Here is a 20,466-nt window from a genome sequence, read left to right on the forward strand (position 1 = left end):
TATTGTTTATTTGTCTCCCTACAGTTTTGAGGTATTCTAGTTTTCGTACCTTACCTTCGTACTCATATGTATACAAAACTTGTCGAAAGTGAATTGTGAGCTAAGACACTTTTGGAACGTGTGGTGGTATGTGGTGGTACAAAATTTATTACGTCACCGTTGCACGCCGAGTGATCGTAGTCGCATTCGTCATCGCATCGCATCGCATCACATCGCACAGCGACTTTTCTCCTCACTATTACGTTCTTCCGCATACCCGTAACCGGAATGGCGAATTCTTACTGTTGCCCTGTTAGAACACCGTGCGATGCCATGCGAAAGAAGAACGTGATAACATGAAAATATATTTTGAGAAAATTTAGATCCTTGGCATTTAATTCGCACGACGCCCGTGCAGGATTTGTTCCAAGTCACCCATATGCGGATAAAGCTTTCGTAAAAATTAAAAATCCCATGCAGATGAATTTAGTGTTTCGGATGATCTTGGTTGTTTTTTTCGCGCGCGTAGGCAGCCGAAGATATATACCTATTCAATAAATGGCACGTCCTTGTTGGACTGGTCCTGGTATTTTTCTGAACGGTGGGAGTGGAGGATAAGCGAGAATCAGCTTGCGAATTAATTTGTGAATTAATCGAGCATTTCGACTGAGAGATAGGGAATGTCTCGTTATTTTACTAATTAAATCACGCGTGTATCGAATATAATTCACGCTTTCAATAATTCGATATGAAAAATTTTGCATCGTATAAATTCTTGAGGAGATATTAATGTACACAGAATTAGATAGCGAAGTTATTCGAGTCGTATTTATAGACACATATAAATCGACTCAAAAATCGTGTTTTATTATCTAACGATAACGTCGTTAGTGTAGAGTGTAAATAATTTCTTGAAACTCTCGTCCGCGGATATTTTTTTACGGTCAGGTTATTGATAATCGGTGAATTTCGTTGCATCGTTATCGGGATGATTTAGGATTGTAAGAAAAAAAAATAAAAATTCACTAAAAAGTTGAATTTTTTTCAGAAGCAGTTGTGTGGGGGAAAATTTGGATGTAGGATGCATAGGTTATTGAGTAACATTCGTGGTTCGGATTATCACAATCAATAAATCTAACTGACATCGAAATTGATAATTTTCATATGTAATTAATTCTATAATAATATAAATATTGGATGCGAAAATTCTTTGCTTTCACCGTCCAACGCCGCTCAATACATATATCTTTATACATAGAATACATGTCCGGCCGAAATTTTGAAAACAACACACATCGGAAAGTTATATAAATACTTAGTTTGCAATAACAATTCTTGGTATGTGTGTGTGTCTTATACGCTCGGTGATTCAAGATTGCCTAAATTGAAGAAATAGACTGTCCGTACGTATCACACGATTGTCGAAAGTCCATGAAATTTATTTTCGATTCTTGTCCTCTCTAAACTACATAATACACACTGAACGTTCCAAACAGATTCGATACACAAAATGAACATCGATGAATTGGATATTTGTAATCACGGATGATTACGTTTAAAATTCGAGTTTTAACTCGCTCCGTCGAGATTGATTTTCTACCAGGTTCAACGATTACAATTTCGACCATTCGAGAATTGAACTAAAGAACTTCATATCACACACATAACTCGTGCAGTTTCTTTAATTAAGGTCGTTGAAAATGAACGGATCGAAATTGTCTGAAACTCAAAACTAACGGTACGCGGTCTGGGAATATTCTAAACGCTGATAAAACAATCGGCCACCCGTCTGCACATACCAGATCAATTTTGAGAGCCGATTATACACATGAATTATACAATCTCACATATGGTCATTCGTAAACCTGTTTCCTGGCTTCTAATCCTAAATCATAGAGTTGTAGAGTGATACAACGTATAAAGTAGATTTATAACAGATCGAATGACGAATACAGAGATTTATGTATGTCGTTTGTGGTTCAAGATTCCTACGATGCGAATTCAGGTCAATCGATGGTAAAATTTTCCCTTCCATTCCAAACCAACTATGCAAAAAAATTCATCTTTCAATGATTAATTCAAGTCCGGAATAATTTATTTCTCGTTTCGGTAACCCTTTTTCTTCTTCCGAAGGTCACGCAGTTCTAAATCATTCAAAGCTGCAGTGAAATCTTCCGATGCAAGATCGATTCATAATTTATGCGCAGTTAATCGGTAATTAGTGTAACGAATCGTGTTATAATTACCTCTTCATCATCTGCTTGTGAAAAAAATGTTCAAATTTTTTATCTCTTTTGTCGTACTAAATTAGGTAAAGAAATGTCATAATCGTTGCGCAATCAATGAATCTGCCGTAACCTTGGAACATCCTTGACATTCTGAGCTGAAAGTTGACCGCGACTTTATTCTACGAACGATGGTGATTATGAAAAAAGTATTTCTTTTTTTTTTTCGTTTTCTTCGTCGAGTCGTCTCTGCCTGATCGTTTAGCCCTTTCCCAAGTTTCCTCTCGATTGAATGAGTTGTGCAATGTGCAATGCAAAAACGAAAAAAGTATTTTATTAATGGATACATTCATCGACCGCTAACAATCGGTCGAATCAATTATCATTTGGTGAATAATAAATATCGTGAAATAATATAAATAGTCTCGTTCGTATTCTATTTCACTTTGAATAATGAGGGTAGGTGTTTCTAAGCCGCACACACATATATCGCAGCAGGGATCAAATTTCAAGTGATAAGGAGTACGGTGCTTAAATCTTATTTCAAACTTTCAAACTATCGTAACGTTACGTGTAATGGAAATTGCATCACGATTCGTTCAAACACTCGTTGGTTACTAAAAATTTTGATGGATCATTCCAGTCTTACTGTTCCGAAGTTAGTAGACCGAAATAATAGTTTTTTTTGTTACCGGTCCTTGCGACATCTGAATTGGAGAGAAAAAATAAAAGAACTAAGAAATTTTTAGATCGGTATAATTTGTTCGGCGGCAGACTCAGCGGCTGCTGAACTACGCGGGCCATAGTCGATCTCGGTAATTTAACTTGTGGCAAATTGAAAGAGGAGGTAATTGATGAGGTATCGAATTTAAGACCGTGCGGTCTACATCGTGTAGCGAATATGGTGGACGAAACTTAAACGGTATATCACCTTCTTTCTCCTATTCTTTTTCTTTTAAACCTTATACGGTCCTTTTGTTATAAATATCGTATTTCGCGTCATTCAGCCTTGTAAATATGAACATTTATACACATGGATATCATTCGCACACACGTCGATTAAACGTATGTGAATATTTTCGGAGATCAATCTTTTAGTCATGTGCGAATTTCATTTTTCAATTTATACTTGCACTTTATACATACGTACAACGTGAAAGTATGAAATGTCAACCACTTCTTACGATCACTCGCTCATGTGTTTCTGGTTCGCGATATACTTTTCAACGACTTTTATGTAACGCAAGATCGGTTTAATGGTTGGGGTCATCGATAACGATTTTATTATCTCTATATTTTTTTTATCCCTTTTTTCCTTCTTCGACTGACATTTCAGAAATCAGGAGTTACATCGATGAATTCTCTTCATGGTGCAACCGTTTCAAAGAATGTCAAAAAGCATAATAACCTTGCGGTATGGAGGATCCTTCGATGAAATAGTTCTCAGGAGGTCAGACTAAATTGCAGACCTAAAAATTAAATCTTTAATATCGTTCTCAGAAACATCGCCATCTGAATCTGGATGATCCAGGAGAACACCTAATCGATCTCTTCCATATTCGTGATTTTTCGTTTTTCTTTATTTGATCTACATATCTCAGTTTCGTTTTGCAATTGAATTACTTAACCGACTAGACTCGGTTTATAAATCACACAATAATCAGCGTTCGCCATCGTTTTTATCAATTATCGCCCTTGATATTACGTTGCTGTTATATTTTGTTCCTCATTATCGAAGATCGTAATGTCATAATCTTTCTCATTTCCATTTCAATATTGTACGAGGTATCTCGTCTCAAGGGCACCCAGTTGCACATTGTGGCGATGAACATCTATTATCGTAATCGCGGATCATGGTGTATATACCATACCATATATTATGCATATATACAAATAGCGTTACGTGTTACGTATAACGTTCGTGTAATTAACGCCCGCCTATGAGATTATACGGGTGCGTCGTCGTATTCGAAAGCGGAAACGATTTCGCCGTGCCAAACATGTACACATATTAACCACGTATGTATGTATGCAGTAATATTTGTACGGGAATATCTTGCAACAAAAAAGTAACACCGGATCATCTTTCCCGCACAGTACAGTTTTAACTCGTCTTATATGTTGCTTACACTCGTATACAACGCGAGTCTGAGTTTGTAACTCGCGAAACGCACTTTCTAAATCAAATAATGAATTACCGGTATTCATTCCGATGTATTTAGGTGCTAGTTTAAAATAATTTATCCAAACGCCCTACGCACGATTAATTATTCTTTCGCCCCGAGAGATAATAAAATTCTGTAATATACAGAAACTGTGAACGGGATAGGACTTCTTCGAGAACTCGATTCCCAATAAAACACCGCAGGAAAACCTGCATCAATTAATTTTTTCAACGAATTTCATTCGTGTATACAGAATTATGTCATCGATGCCGCCAGATTGGTTCGTGCGTAGTACCCTACAGCCACAGGTTGTAATTTTACGACGTTTAGACACGTAGTAAGCAGATGATCAACCGATCAATCGATTCGCTAATAGCCTATGACTAATCCATTTCACACCCTGCAGGGAATTGTGTTGAAATTCTGCTGCGCCAATATGGTGCCATAATAATTCATTGAAATTTTTGGAACCAAAAATTTAATTTCGATCCGAACAGTGTTCTGCACAGGTATGCGGAGGTGCGATATTTATTAACTTAAAAATAAATAACAAGGATATCAACCTGGAAATCACCTACCCTAATAGTTTACGTGTACGATTCATTAGACTCTAGAATTGATACCCTAAAGTCGATTAGAAACAACATGAGAAAATCAATCACAAGTATCGAGTAGTCTTTGGCAATCAGCTGTTCAAAATACAACAGGATTTACAAAGTATCGACTCTGCCGTCAATCAATCTTGATGATGTTCAGTGTCGGGATGATGATAATGTTCGTGGATCGGTACTGGAACGGGTACTTCGACGGTATAAGGAACATGTTTAATGACCGAATACTCAACCGGTTTATCCAGATGAACAAGTATCGGCCTATCGACCGGAATTTTGATTTGATATGGAACGGGTTTTTCGACAGGATAAGGAACCTCCTTTTCCACCGGATAAGGTGCAGGTACCGGGATCTTCACCTTCACCGGAACAGGTTTTTCTATCGATACAGGAACCGGTCTGTCCACGTGAACCTTAACTGGATACGGTACCGGCTTTTCGACTGGATAAGGAACGGGCTTATCGATAGCAACCGGGAACGGTTTTGGAACGTGAACCGCAACTGGTTTGTCCACTTTTACTTCCACCGGATAACGAACAATCTTTTCAACCGGATATGGCTGCGCCACGCGTTCCGGAACTTTGACGGGAACGGGAATTTTCCTGTCGATTGGAAAGGGTTCGGGAACCGGTACCTCTACTTTGTAAAAAATTTTTTTTTCCACCGGATAAGGCTGCGGTATGTAAACTTTATAGGGGATCGGTCTCTCCACCGGTACTTTAACGGGGTACGGTACTTCTTTGTAAACTGGTACGGGCTTCGGTATTTTAACGGGAACCTTGACATAGACCTTGACTGGAAACGGGACTTCTTTTTCCACCGCGTAGGGCTGAGGGATCGGCACTTTTACGGGATACATTACTTTCTTTATCACTGGATAATGAATAGTCTTTTCCACCGGATAAGGAACCACCACTTTTTTGACTATCGTTATTGTTCGGTGATCATCTTCATGGATATGCTGGTCGGGTTCGCGTCCTTCGAAATGTTGAGGATCCTCGTTATCGGTCTGTTGATTACCTTCGAGATGCTCACCGCCATTCGAGGACGATTCTTGATCGTGACCACCGTAGCTCAGACTGTCTGAGGAAAAAGATAAAATCAATTCTCTCTACGACGATGAAAACTCTCACCCACGCGCACCGACCGCGGTCAATTGAGTATTGCAAACTCGTCAATCGACTCTACATTTGCAATAAGAAATGGAAAACCGGAGGGAACGTTCGATCGACAGCGTCAAGGGTCATGTCTCTATTCAACGCCTCCGATATCTACACCCCGTTCAGTCGAGTCACGTAACTTCGATCAATGTCGCTGAAATGACTGAAAATTTTTTTGCTGTTTATTCCGCAGAAAGCCATTGGCACGAGCACAACATTTGCGTTCGTTCTACTTTTACTAGAAATTCTGATCGACGCATAATATGAATTATAATAGCGTTCTTGATGTAATCGCGAACGTGACGATTCGCGAGTCTATTGATCGGATTAATCGTGTTCTCAATAATGAAAGGAACAAAAAAACTAGTACAGAAGAAGAATGAGATGTGTTCGACTTTTACCCGACGTCACGTGACTAACGCGTTGGTTTCCACCGTAAACGTATGCCTCCTGGCCAAAATCATCTCTGTCAACATCATTTCTGTCTTCCAATATGCGAAAGTGCCTTATTTCGTAGCCGAAACCAAGCGGTGTTCGTCCCACTTCTTCAACCCATTTCAACGAGTGAGAATTCAACGCGTATCCCCGCGATTGAACGACGAAAACTACCGCGGTTGTTATCCACAGATGAAATGTCGGATACTGCTGTGGGTGAAAATAGAGAAGAATGTAAAACTTCGTTCGCACCGTTGTCAAATATTTTATCCAAATATGACGACACTCGACGATATATACCTTCGTCAACATCACGAATCCTTGCAGTTCTAGGTTGTCTTATCGGAAGATATTTATTTTCCCGAAGGTTGGCTGTTTGCGTGAGATGCGTCGTCTTCTAACTGACGTACTCCGTTACCGAGAATGCACATTTTATACGAGTCTCTGGGGACGAAGACATGTACAGAATCGTGAAACCCGACTAAACTGAGCCGCTAAGCGTTAATCTAGAAGATAGTTTTATGGCGTGCGGCACGATGCACTTTTACAAACTGCATATCACACGTACGCTAACATTTCTGCAGTTTTTCGCTAACCACAAACTTCAACTTTCGCGCATTGTAGCCTTTCTTTCTCTCCGTTGCAGTTTCACACCTGCATGACCCACCCGTCCGAGATACGGTCGTTCGTACGAGAGTGAAATTTCAAACTACACAGACGGAAAATCTTCTCCTCGTACCGACCACGCCTTCTTTCGTTCTAAAAAGGTATTCTACTACTCGAGAAATCCAACCTGCCCATCGATAATTGAACCTCATTTGATTTCATTCATTTTATCGTCCTCCGATCTCTCCATTCACGCGATCGTCGCGTAGCCACTCGATTCTTCGACGGTCGCCTGTAGCTCCTGCGAGGAGCTATATCGAAGCCATCGGTGAAACAAAAAAAAGAGAAAAAAAGATAAATATCTAATTATACATGAGCCGAGTAATTAGGGGCAGATGGTAGAAGTAGAATAATTGTAAGTCTGTGTCAAGACTCGGAACATTTACTTGGATGTATAAAAGTATAGTTTCACGGACCGCACGCAATCTCTTCTGCTTCGGATGTAATTTACTCTCGATTTCAGATGCACCTTCTCACGCTTTGCGGCGTTCCCTCGTTAATTATAGTACAAGGTAGCGCAATTAATAGATATATCTTGCCTCGTTATCTCCGGTATACCGACCATATATAGCAGCTTCCCCGTACCTGTGTTAAATTCGTCAAAAAGCCACGGTCTCCGATGGCCATTGATACCTGCAGCTACCTACAAATTTGTTGCCTATCTTATTTATCGCATATTAATTAATTTCATTCTTTTTCGACGATCGATTGATTGTTTTATCGCGGACGGACGGTGCACGCATAAAAATCGCAAAGATAATTTGACAACTCTCGATAAAACGAAGCCAACACGTACGGCGAGAGATATCGAAGGATTTTAATTAACGATAGTTTCGTTTCGTGTATTTATATTCAGATATCGGTTACACCCATGGGAATTCCAGATAACGTCGAGTAAAATAAATCATCTATTGTTTCTCCAAAGTTTCATAAATGCTGATTAACAAACAAAGGCCTTGTATTACTATTGTCTATCCCCATGGCGATTTCGCCGCCAATATTCGGAAACAATAAACCGAAATGAGAAAAAAATAAAAAAAATAAAAAAAACTTTTAATTAAAGATGTGAATATCTTTGTGATGATGCATGCGGTATTTTTATTTTATTTTTTTTTGCTTCGCCACGAGTATAATAGAGTGAAACAATTAAATTTATAAATTATTGCCCGAGAAGAGGAATATCTTGAGTAATTCCATTTCGGCTTGATTATAATAGTTACGCGAAAATGAAGGTTACAGGACTAATTTATTAATCAGTAATTGCCGCAATTTCTCACTAAAATTTTTTACACTTTTTTCTACAATTTTTGTACGTGGGATCGTTATTATATTCTCCGCACATGCAAATTCATAGCTCAACGGAGCAACGCTTGAAGTGGTTTGAAAACAATGGAGGAAATCATAATTAACTCTCCAACAGTCTTCATCACTTCATCTGTGCGTACAAATGAATAAATTTTACACCCCACATTCTAATCTTTCGGTTCGGTACAAGGTTATCCTCACACCGTGAGCGTGAATTATTTTTCTTGTTTAAATTCGCTTCTTTCGATGCACACCGTACGGTGTAAAAATTAATCATCTTACCGGAAAATAAAATAGAGAAGAAGAAAAAAACCAAACTGAATCCAATGGCTTTGTTTTATTGGCGGTAGAAATTCTCACGCCCTCACTCTAACCCAGATGATCGGTTCGATTCGTGACTGGGGATGTCGTTTCCTCCTGACCATTGGGTCAGCGGAATAAAATGTGGAGATGCTCAGGGAAATTGGAATAGCGTAGGTAAAACGCTTCTCATTTCTTTCGTACTTATCATCGGATAGAGGTAACGAAAAATCGAATCGTCCCAAAAAATGAAGTGTATAAGTTTTATCATTCGTAACTAAAAATGAACAATTCAGCGTCAGATGACTAGAAATCTTGTGTTAAACTCGGTAAGGCGAGAAAGATTTTTCACTCTCTTGCGTAGCGTGGAGCACTTTGTGCGGCTCGTTGGTATTCATGTTCTTTGTTCCTCCAGGCATACGCGTTAACGCTAAATATGGCGTTCGATCCGACTACTGGAGAACGGAACATAGCTTTATACCTTAACACAAAAGAGCGAATATTTCCAAATGTCTCGGCTCGTGGAACGTAAAGAATAAGAATGACAGTCTTATGTCGTATGAAAACTAAGTTTCTCAGCTCACAATGATGAAATGTCGTTTTATCTTATTTCGTCGGGTCCTTACACCGGTTTACAATTAGTAGATAGCTCCGTGCGTAGTCCAATTAATTTCACATAGGCTGTCAGACGGTAACTCGACTTCAGCTATAAACTTCTCTAGGAAGAACTAGAACTGTGGAAACCTCGACAGAAACTCTTGTACCGACAACCGCCTTTTACCAATATGCACTTATCAAATGCAATATGCAGTTCACCGAAGAACTGTGTAGCTTGTGGGATGGCTCTGCGAACGGTTTCTTGACTGCAATCACGACGTAAAAACTGCAATGTAGTTCATTGTTTCCAATTCCAGCCAATTGTGTTCAGGAATTTAATTGACGGTTATCTAATTTCATATAATCGCAATTATGGACTCTCCTACCCGTACCCCTTTTAGTTTAACTATGAACTATGACTATAAAATTATCTATAAGAAATTCTCAGGGTAGAAATTGGCAATCTCACCGCGCGCGTAACGGGAATAAAAAAAAAAAAAAAAAAATTAGACTCAGGGGGTCGGCGATTCGAATAAACAACCCTATAATTTATTCCCAATGTCGTTTGATCGCTCGAACAATTTTCTCGGTGTCCTCGGGATAGTTTATTTTTTCCTCTGAAATAAACGAAAGAAAAAAAAAAAAACCACATCTGCACGCGTCACGAGTGAGTAATATAGCCGGAGAATATCGTGGAAGGAGAAATCATTTCCTTGGCCCGAGGCATCGATGCGCGGTGTTGAACGAGGGAAGTGGGTATGTTTGAGAAGTAGAAGAAGGGGAGGAGAGTCGCAGGAGGGTTCTTACTCTTACTTTCCTGCTATAACGTCGCATGCGTTAATGACTACGTTACGTAACGAGACTCCCGTTCCTCTTGGACAGAACCACGACCGTACGTAAAGTCCGGCGTAGGGTCCGATATACGCGCAAACCGCACGGTTACACCACACCGCACAACCATGGTACCTTTACCATTCCAAGTGCGAAACCATCGGCCCGGAGTACTCGAAGAAGTACGATAACCCGCCGAGTTAATAGAGGTACGCGTAGTTCGTCGTTACGAACTACGTCCGTCGCAATATATAGAAAATTATCAGGTGTAACAGAGCAGAAGAAATCGTTCGCAATGAACGCTCTGTGTGTATGTATACATATATGCAGCCTTCCCTTGGTCGCACGACGTACGGTTTGCGGTCTGGTGTCCGTTACAAGTCCGGAAAGATTGAGGTAACTCGCGGAGGGTTTGAAACTGGATCGGTTAACTCGCTGCGAAATATACTTCACGGATTCTTAGCCGTACAATTTATGGCATAAGGTAACTGGTTGTACAGTACCTTATAGTTATATACGTCGGGTTAAGTAAGTTATATTATACACGTATAACTCGGAATGTTATATCCCTCGTGCGATTTCTCAGTTCCGTTTGCCAATCTGGTGATCAAACATGACTTGCATCATTCGATGTCAGCGTCTTCGTGCATGCTCGGTTGGATCATTATTTTTCCCTTTCGGTTTCATTTGTATTATTTTCTTATTTTTATTAGTTGATTCGAAATATTTTCTTGTTTTTTTTTTTTTTTTTCTTCTCAATTTATACATCTCACCCGCACTAAAATGTCACGGATGTTTCGGCGAAACGAGTTTACAGTTTTATTAGCCTGTTTTACATTCGGGTATGCATATTCGGCGGTAATACCTATAATTCTACTCGATGTGTTCGAAAATATCAAGTGGAAATTCATCAGCTTTCTAAAAATTGAAGAACTGTGGGGATAGTAGGATATAAATATACGTGACGAGAATAAATGATTCGTGGTAATTGGTTTAAAAAAAAAATATTTATTTTTTTCAGTTTCAGTATAAAAAATATTTCACTATACAATAAAGCAGAGTGCTGGTTGGATTGAGGTTTTTGTTCTTTTTCCTTCGTTTGGTACAGAGCAAATTGCGCGCGTTGCGTTACACTTAATAATAATCCTTAATTCATTTTCATTTTACAATAACGTTATCTAAAACGAGAAACAAAAGAGAAAGAAAACATAACTCGAGGTCTTGCCTGACTTTCGGCAAAATCTCGAGTTGTCTTACGAAAAAAACGATAATTGTATAATGTTTCAGATCGGAGCATCGATATCAACGATCTAAGAGAGTGGAAAACAAACGATTCACATCTGTTACATGAATTACACATGCTCCGATTAAGCAACAATATAAAATCAGCGTAAAATGATTCAAGGACTCGTTATCTTCGTTCGTTCGTGAGATACCTCAAAAGTAACGCCGATAGCTGCTGCGAACGTTTATATTTTGTGGTGAATTAAACGAGAGAGGCTACGTTTAATGATGGTATCCGTAACTGCTTCCGTAACCGCCGTCGCCGTATCCGTAGCCACCGTCGGATCCATGATCGTAGGATCCGTGGTCAGTGTGAACCGGAACTGGTACGGGAACCTTGACTGGGTACGGTACGTGCTTCTCGACCGGGTAGGGCACGTGTTTTTCTACGTGAACGGGGTACGGCCTGTCGACCGGTACCTTGACTGCGTAGGGCACTGGTTTCTCAACCGGGTAGGGCACGTGCTTTTCAACCGGGTAGGGTTGGGGTACGTGAATCTTTACCGGGTAAGGTACGTGCTTCTCAACTTGGACCGGGTACGGCCTGTCGACCGGTACCTTGACTGCGTAGGGCACTGGTTTTTCAACCGGGTAGGGCACGTGCTTTTCAACGGTTACCGGGTATGGTTTTGGTACGTGAACCGGGTAGGGACGGTCAACGTGAACCTTGACTGGGTAGGGGACGAGTTTTTCGACCGGGTACGGCTGAGGTACGTGGACCGGTACCTTGACGGGGTATGGCACCTGCTTTTCGACCGGGTACGGCTGCGGTACTGGAACCTTGACTGGGTACGGGATGTGTTTTTCAACTGGGTACGGTTGGGGAACGAGAACCTTGACGGGGTATGGACGGTCGACTGGTACGTGAACTGGGTATGGTACCTTCTTTTCAACGGGGTAAGGTTGGGGGATGTGAACCGGAACCTTGACGAGAACCTTCACCGGGTATGGGACCTGTTTTTCGACCGGGTACGGCTGGGGTACCGGTACCTTGACTGGGTACGGTACCTGCTTCTCCACTGGGTAAGGGATGTGCTTTTCAACCGGGTACGGGACGGCGATCTTCTTCACGATCGTAACGGTCTTGTGGTGGTGTTCGTCGCCACCGTAACCACCTCCGTAACCACCTCCGTAACCACCCCCGTAACCTCCTCCGTAGCTGTCGCCGTAGCCTCCGCTACTGTAGCCACCGATTCCTCCGTGTCCTCCGTGTCCTCCGCCGTATCCACCATCGTGAGAAAGACTTCCGATCGAAAGTCCGCCACCGTGTCCACCTCCGATGTCGTAGCTACCGGCACCGTAGGAGTAACCATAGCCGTCGCCGAAGATACCGCGTTTCTCCTGCTTCTTTGAACTTTCCACAGATTTTGTCTCAGCCTCTTTAGCCTCCTTAGCCTCCTTAGCCTCCTCTGCGTACGCCGCTACGGCGAGACCGAGTAGCACTACGAATAGCTGAAAGTAATGAAAAAACAAGGGTATAATCGTGAGAATTTTTCTTGTCAAAAGATAGGAATTACTCTGAGAGATGACAATTCTTTCGAACACGAAGTATTCTGTTTTTTTTTTTCATTTTGTCTGTTTCTTTTTTTCTATTTATTTTCCTTATTCCTCCACTATAGGGCTCGATTTCACAGCACTTGAGTTTACTTCGATCTGTTTTATACTCGATACACTTCAGAAATCCCTAATGACGATTGGGTTTTTTTTTTTTGTCTCGTTATTAAAAATTCTCTGACGTACCAGGCTCTTCATATTTGCGTTCACGATGGTCTGGGTGAGTCCAGGAGTGAACTGGATGCTGATTGCCGTCGGTTCTGGGCCTTATATACGCGGCACACTTTCGCCTTCGCACGGGCCCAACCGCCTGGGCCCTACCCCCACATTTCTTTGTGCCACTGCAGACACGCCGTTGAGGTCCTGCCTCTCCCCCTTAATGCTCGTGTGGTTTCATTTTTCAGTTTGATTTTTGCATTTGGTTTCTATTCTTTTTCCTTCCATCTAATCAATTTTGTTTGGCTCTTTTCACCGCGAAGCCGGATACGAACGTGGCAATAAAGTAGACGCAGTTAGACGAGCGCCAAAAAATTTTACAAACCAAGTCACCGATTAGAAGCGAGAGTTCATGCAACGGCGAATAACGTGTCGCGAATTCCCACGTTTTTCGTCCGTCCAGAGTTCGAACGGTGTCGTTCCTCTTTTTTCGTCAAAATTTTTTATTTTTCCAAGCTTTTCAAATTTCCTTACGCATCGCGGTTTCGTGATACGACCGCCAAGGTTGTACGAAGTAAAAGTTTGCAATTATAATCAAGTAGGTTGACATTAGCGCCTCAAGGATTTAGGAGATGTCACTTTTCGCTGTACAAATTAATATGCACATGCTCGAACGTTAAATAACGAGGACGTAACGGTATTCGAGATTTTCGTTTTTTTTTTTTTTCGGGTTATATTTAGAAATCTCCGCTGCAGTTGTCCGAAAAATTATTTACTGCAATTGATTTATAAATGGTTATTTTTGTAACACTCCGCCTTGATTTATTTCATCGAGTATGTGGAAGACCACGACAGCTAGATACCAACGACCTTCGCGTTATTCTCCGTTCAGCATTGGAAAGTTTTTTGTCGCATGAAACGCTCGATGATCACAAACCGGGTATAAGGTCCTTACCTGGCGCATCGTTCATTCAAATACACGTGCAGCGCGCGTTACACCTGATACGGGTTTATAGAAATGCATATGTATAAGTGTTACGTCGAATGTCATGACCGTTGCGTATCTGTCGTGAACTTTTTCTATCCGCAATTAGTTTCGAATAATGTAATCGAGCTGATACGACGATTCCAAACGGATACCCAGTATAAATTAGATATTTTATCGCCACGTGACGTAAACCAGAATTTTCTTCATTACTTTGTCTTATGTGCTTTCAGAAATTTCGTGGCTGGAGTTCTTCAATTCCAACTGTATCGTGCTCTCTGTCAAGCCGCCGGACAAAGATTTCCCGGTGACAGCAGAAGGCCTCTGCATCGCTGCGACTTTTACAGAAGTCCCGCTGCCGGTGGAATTTTGGGGTGAGTCTGAAACGAGCGTTTTATTCCCGCATTTTTTGTTCGGTGTTGTAAAATGAGGGGGAAAAAAAAAAAAAAGAAAACGTAGATCGGTTCTAAGGTATAAGGCGAGGATCTCGACACGCGACGCTGGCCGTTGTTATAGGAACTGCGTAAGAACGCACGCTGCGAATTGGTGTAATAGTTTGTGAAAATATTACGCAGTAAAAAAGAAAGAAAGAAAAAAAAGAAAAAAAACTACGTCTTCGGATTTATATTTACGTAATATCGCGGTGTGTTCGTTGTATGGAAATCTTTGTTATTTTCCCAAGAATATATATTCCGTTTTTTTATTCTCTATTTTCAAATCGAATCGCCACTCGTTGAAGATGCGTCGATTGATCGGAATTAGAAGGGTTTCCGCTAATTCTGATCGGTCCTATCGACGATCCTGCCGTGTCAATATTAATCGAACAATACAATTAAACTACGTTCAAATATCCGTGCGATTAACGTGTTAGGAAATAAGATAGCACGATCTATAGATCGTAGGAATATACGCGGTGCAGCAGCAGCAGCAGCAGCAGCAGCAGCAGCAGCAGCAGCAGAACCGGCAAGCGCGGCAGTCCGATCCTTCGTAGCTGCTCTGGTTCCCTTCACGTATCACGATCTTTGATCGCGATTGAAACCGAGTACTGCATTCACGACGTACCAACTTACTATACGTAGAACGTCGGTACGTCCGTCCCGTCCTGTTATACGGTGTAACGAATGGCGAATGGTAATACCGTGATACAAAGGAGAATTAAGGACTATATGATTGTATAACACGAGGAACAGCCATTCCCACGTTTACGTTGTATATACGAGGGTATCGCAACCGTTGCAAACGGCTGTGTTACACCCACGTGACAAAAAGCACTGTGAGACGTTTACTCAAATTCCCATATTTGTTGCTACGTCTTTATCGAACACCTTTTTAACACGTATTCGATATTAAAACTTCTGCTCGAATGCATTCCGAATGAAAAGAAGAAAAGAAAAAAAAAATAACAGTAATAATACCGTGGGAGGATATATTTGTGGGAATACGATGATTTTTATTTGTCGATCGTTTACGCGAAACCATCGCGATTACGCGTTCTCCGTACGTCGTGAACGATTTTTTCAATCGTCGTCGATGCATCGGTATTATTATTAACAATAGAATTTCTATGGCGGCCGTGACTCCGTAAACCAGCAACACCGTCAATATTGCGGATCTGCACTAATAGAAATTGTATGTATGTCTATGAAATCTGAAACGATAAAAATTGCCTGCACTTATATTAGAATCAATCGTAGTTTTACGATTTCATCGTAATGATCGAACCTTGCGTCACATCCGATCCGATTGCAACGTACAAGATTGAAGTGCGCTGCATCGATTCCACCCAGAGGAAAAAAAGAAAAAAAGAGAAAAACTTTACATGTCCATAAAGTAGGACAAATAACCCGGATGGGGTTTTCACAAAATTTATTTGAAATAATTACGAACGGTATCCTGCCACGGAGAGCGCAGGCTACTCTCAAACACATTATGCAATCAATTGATTCTCCTTGAATGGAGTAAAAAGGGAAAATGGATAAAAAACATAATTTCGGATCGGTCACGCGGAGTAGCGCATGAATTAGTCGCAAATGCGCGTTTATACCGAGTTAGATATACCAAAGGGGACGACGAGAATCGAGAATTTGCCTTTCATCGCGTTTATGAGAATTATCGCGACACCGTAAAATGCGCGTTATATTGTGCAGGTGTGCCAATCCCCCGTATTGCTTATAGCTACCGGCAAAATTGAGTCAATTGTAAACCGGAACAAGTGTGGCTGGATATACAAAGGACACACGACCGTAGCGAGTGGGGCTATAGTAAAACAGGCGTTCGTTTTGTCGCGAATAAGTTGACGTCGAGAGATCGAGAGGGACGGCAATTAAGAATTTCCTGTAACCAAAGACGTGACAGCGCGTTGATCTTGAATCCTCGTAATTCTCGACTTACGGACGTAGACGGAGTAGGTACATTTTTACGTGTACATATACACACGGTCAGGTAGTTTACACCGTCTTATAAAGTTGATCACCGCACAGTGGTTATAGCTCGGTGTTACGAAAGCAATATGGATTACACACTTCCTCGGAGTAAGAAACGTTCAACTTTATACGCGAAGAAAGTAGATCAGCTTCGATCGTCGCTATGCGTTATAGTTATACCTCGTCCAGGAAAAAGTAAACGGTCATTTCACCGGACGCACAAGGTAACACGGTGCGAGCTCGGTAAAAATTTATGGAATATCTACCTATCCAGCCTTTTCAGATAATAATTTATCTGAGAGATTTTCCCATTATAATATCTGCGCTTCTAGGCTCGACGATCTTTCGTAATTACTTACTTCGTCTCCTGTAGCCGCGCGTTACGTGTGACGTAACCATCGGGTACGCACCTTATGTAGATATCGTTTGATATCCTGTACGTACGCTCAATGTTGCGAATCACTATTATAACAACGATGAAAAACTGCGATTAGGATGACGCTCGGAGGCATTTTACCCTTCATTTTCAAGAGTAGCTTGACTGAATCGACTCGCACCGTTTTCTACCCCATATATGCAGATGTCTACTCCGTCTACACTCGTATGCATCGTGTTATTATTTTTCTTTTTACAGATTTATTTAGTTCAACTTCCCAGTTCCAAGTCATTATTTTCTCACGTCAATACCCACAGCGATCGCTGTGGTATATATGCGCGCACACACACACACACGTGTGTACGCGTATACAGTATATGCAATATTGCAGTTTAAACACACAGCGTCCTATATTACAACACTTTTACAGTTTTACTCTCATATAGTCGGCAGCTGGTGTGTAAGAAAGTACTGATTTCGCTTGTGAACCGGAAATTATAAAATTAATAAATTACTGCACTGGAATTCGCTACGACAGTGATAGCGATACGACTTAATAGCTACCGAGTTTCCTACGATTGCAAGATACTCGAACGTTTTTCATGCAATAATTTACGAGGTACCCGATCGCTTCCAGATCACCGTTTCATTCAATTACGTTCCAATGAAGCTACGTTTCAAAATCGCCGCGATCGCCGTACTCGCCGTCAGCCGTCGTTATCGTTATACTCGGATATTCGGTATCGGTGTAAATTTTCGTTTTTCACCGACGAATTGCAAAATTTGATTTTTTTGCCCCACTTTTCATCGCTGCAGCAATTACGAGCCTCGGAGTGAATGTGGTACCTCGGAATCCATGAATATATAATCGATCTTGAAACTCGCCATGTCTACCTTGTGATAACTTTTACTCGTTATGTCTCATTACTTAATTCAGGCTGATTTAGTGTAGAAAGGCTTCTCCGATTTTTTGTCATTCGTTTCTTGTTTTTTTTTTTTTTTACTCTCATACTTCATTCACAGCAATGTTGGATAATCTCCGACAATACGCGCGATCGACGATCATTCATTTGAATCGGAATGTCTTCTTCGCTATCGCTGCAAGGTTGAAGGTAATTCGAGGATGAATCGTACTTTCTAGATAAATTTACGTGGAATTAAAATCCATTGAAGGATTCATCGCTTGTAATTTCATTCATATTGTTAAAACTCTGGTGATCCCAGCACTTCAACCGGACATGCAGATTCGATAATTTCCATTCGCTTGTTATCGATTGTCAACCAACGTCATGCCCGGCCATTGCGGGTATGAAGCTTGTTGAGGAAATTAACTGTGACAATATTTAACAATTAGTTCGCTCCAATTGAAACGATTTTCGGATCGCTTAAATCACTCGGAGTGATCGATCGTGAATTGATGTTTTACGGAAGATATTAAGATCGAGCTTCGCACTCCCTCTCGTTACCCAACGTTATGAATTATGTCGTATTATACATGAACGAAGGCAGATCAAATCGCTGCGGGCGATCGAAATTTCTAATTTATCACCGACGTTGGAATTTTGCTTGAAAAAAAAAAAATGGAGAACCAAAAAACCGCCCATCTTACGCATCCGAAACTCTCTTCGCTGCAAGGTGATTAAAAGCCAACGAAATGCAGATCGCAGAAAATCATGCTTGCGCAATCTGCTATACCTTCTTGTTTTTTATTTATTTTTTTTTTTTTCTGACAGACGTTACATATCCTAACGTTTTTACAAAAATTTTCAGACATTCGAATGTATCTTTCGTCCGTATTTTGCAAAAGTTTTGTCGATTAAAAATTCAAATCGTGCGATAATATATCGCTCCAAAGAATCCAGACTGCAATAAAATATCGCCGTGGGGCGAATGAACTGTACAGCTATGAGTATAAAATCGTTGTATAATCCATAAAGAATTGAGCGACTGCAGGTGTACGTTGCGCATGCATAAAGAGATTTAATATAAATTAATTATTGAGTAAAAATTTTTACGTTTTTTTTTTCCCCCCTTCGTATTTGCAGAAGATTAATGGAGAAAGGATCTTCCATCCCGTGGCAAGAAGTACTCCAAGAAGCCACCGGAGAAACCACTTTGGACGGTGACGCTCTGAGGGAATTTTTCAGACCACTGGAGGACTGGTTGAGAACGGAGAATCTCCGTACGGGAGAACTCGTCGGATGGACTTACGGTACGCAAAAAGAAAATTGCATTCTTTCGAATCACACTCCAGACCGCTGATAGTCGATAATACAAAGTGGATCGGATCTCCCCATTCTCCGTTTCGCGTTATACATTCGTCGAAGCGAAAATATACCATTGGTATATGTATACATGTATCTATTTACGCTTTGTTTCCCCGTAGTCCAGGCTTCTCACAACTCGGCTATACAGCATAATACACGAGTTCTCTTAGCATGCCACGAGCACCGCGGTGTCTAACTACCTGGCAAGTCTTCCTTCTAAGGAAAAGTGATTATTTGCATTAGACCGTGGTACCGGCGAAACAAACCAAAGCCAGCCAATCCACCTCCTCTATTTTGCTCTATTAATGCCCATTATTCTCACTCCTCTCTATTCGTGTACCGACTACGTGCATACGTACATACGTACGTACATTTGCACGACGTTACACGTCATATTGTTCGTATATATCTGTGTCTGTATGCAAAACTTATTCTCACGATGGACATCCCACATGATGGAGGAGAATTAATGTACCGACTCACAGTTTATTGTGAATAAAATAAATCACCGCTCGTTATATTATGGTGCAAGATCGAATTGCGCACGGCTCACGTTTATTAGTTGACACTTCGGGGTTCAACGAAGTGAATAGCACCGTAATTTGTATTTTGTTACAAAACAACGCGCTAATGAAAATCAATAATTTTTCTCTCATCGTTTTTTTTTTTCGCAGACGGGGACTACTGCAAACGGAGCATCGAAACGGCAGGACTACAAGTGTACGGAAGTGGATTCTACAATTCAGCTTTTACCTATAGAGGCCCAACTGCGATTTTGCTCACGTTAATCTCTCTCATCTCCGCATCATCGAGGATCGTCGAATACTTTTTATAAATAGTAGTACATTAATGATAATAATAATGATATAACATCATCGAGGATTTATTTCACTTTGCAATTAGAAGCACCGCTGCCATTTCATTGACGACGGTAGAGCAGTAGACGCTAATTTTGTTAAACGGAGAGAAAGAAGACGGGAAAAAATGATGGAAAGAAAGAAAAAGCTCACACCTATCGTTCACGTGTAGCTTCCTATGTACAAATTCACAAATCTCTTGTCTATTTATGTGTATAAAGAACTCATTGAGTCACCGTTAGATATTTTACGAGCGTTTCGAGCTCACGATGTATCGGCAAGTGATTAG

At 40.8% G+C, this 20,466-nt stretch overlaps 3 protein-coding genes and 1 long non-coding RNA gene across 5 annotated transcripts in view; 2 read left to right on the top strand and 2 right to left on the bottom strand.

Moving 5' to 3' along the window:
* LOC105683636 (angiotensin-converting enzyme) overlaps positions 1–20,195 on the top strand; it is a 36,809-nt gene extending 16,614 nt beyond the window's left edge. The window contains exons 10-12 of the mRNA XM_012396384.4: positions 14,488–14,628; positions 19,099–19,265; positions 19,995–20,195. Coding sequence (XP_012251807.2) covers positions 14,488–14,628; positions 19,099–19,265; positions 19,995–20,155 — 469 coding nt within the window. The 3' untranslated portion in view covers positions 20,156–20,195. The remainder of the gene's footprint in view (positions 1–14,487; positions 14,629–19,098; positions 19,266–19,994) is intronic.
* Positions 4,847–7,014, bottom strand: LOC105683639 (skin secretory protein xP2-like). 2 transcript variants are annotated; one of them, XM_012396386.3, is made up of 3 exons: positions 6,877–7,014; positions 6,543–6,786; positions 4,847–6,064 (listed from the first exon to the last, which is right to left on the bottom strand). In XM_012396386.3, the coding sequence occupies exons 1-3, from the start codon at positions 6,886–6,888 to the stop codon at positions 5,106–5,108; spliced, it is 1,215 nt and encodes a 404-aa protein (XP_012251809.2). In that variant the 5' UTR covers positions 6,889–7,014; the 3' UTR covers positions 4,847–5,105. The 2 variants fall into 2 exon arrangements, with proteins under 2 accessions (XP_012251809.2, XP_048507455.1); XM_048651498.1 differs by having other exon boundaries at positions 6,543–6,783; positions 6,877–6,903.
* LOC125500140 lies at positions 7,002–11,833 on the top strand. The gene is made up of 2 exons (XR_007277348.1): positions 7,002–7,140; positions 7,223–11,833. It is a non-coding gene; the product is annotated as an uncharacterized LOC125500140 (long non-coding RNA).
* Positions 11,264–13,459, bottom strand: LOC105683638 (proline-rich protein 4-like). The gene is made up of 2 exons (XM_012396385.3): positions 13,300–13,459; positions 11,264–13,011 (listed from the first exon to the last, which is right to left on the bottom strand). Exons 1-2 carry the CDS (start codon positions 13,309–13,311, stop codon positions 11,782–11,784), a joined length of 1,242 nt encoding a protein of 413 aa, XP_012251808.2. The 5' UTR covers positions 13,312–13,459; the 3' UTR covers positions 11,264–11,781.
* Positions 20,196–20,466: the final 271 nt, after the last annotated feature.

The sequence above is a fragment of the Athalia rosae genome, chromosome 1 (assembly GCF_917208135.1).
Source record: "Athalia rosae chromosome 1, iyAthRosa1.1, whole genome shotgun sequence".
NCBI lineage: Eukaryota > Metazoa > Arthropoda > Insecta > Hymenoptera > Athaliidae > Athalia > Athalia rosae.

What these genes read in the sequence shown, in the direction of transcription:
- LOC105683639 (XM_012396386.3), bottom strand. An exon ending in CGTTAGTCACGTGACGTCGG is followed by an intron (nt 6,065 to 6,542) that starts GTAAAAGTCGAA and finishes CTTTTTCCTCAG; the next exon opens with ACAGTCTGAGCTACGGTGGT.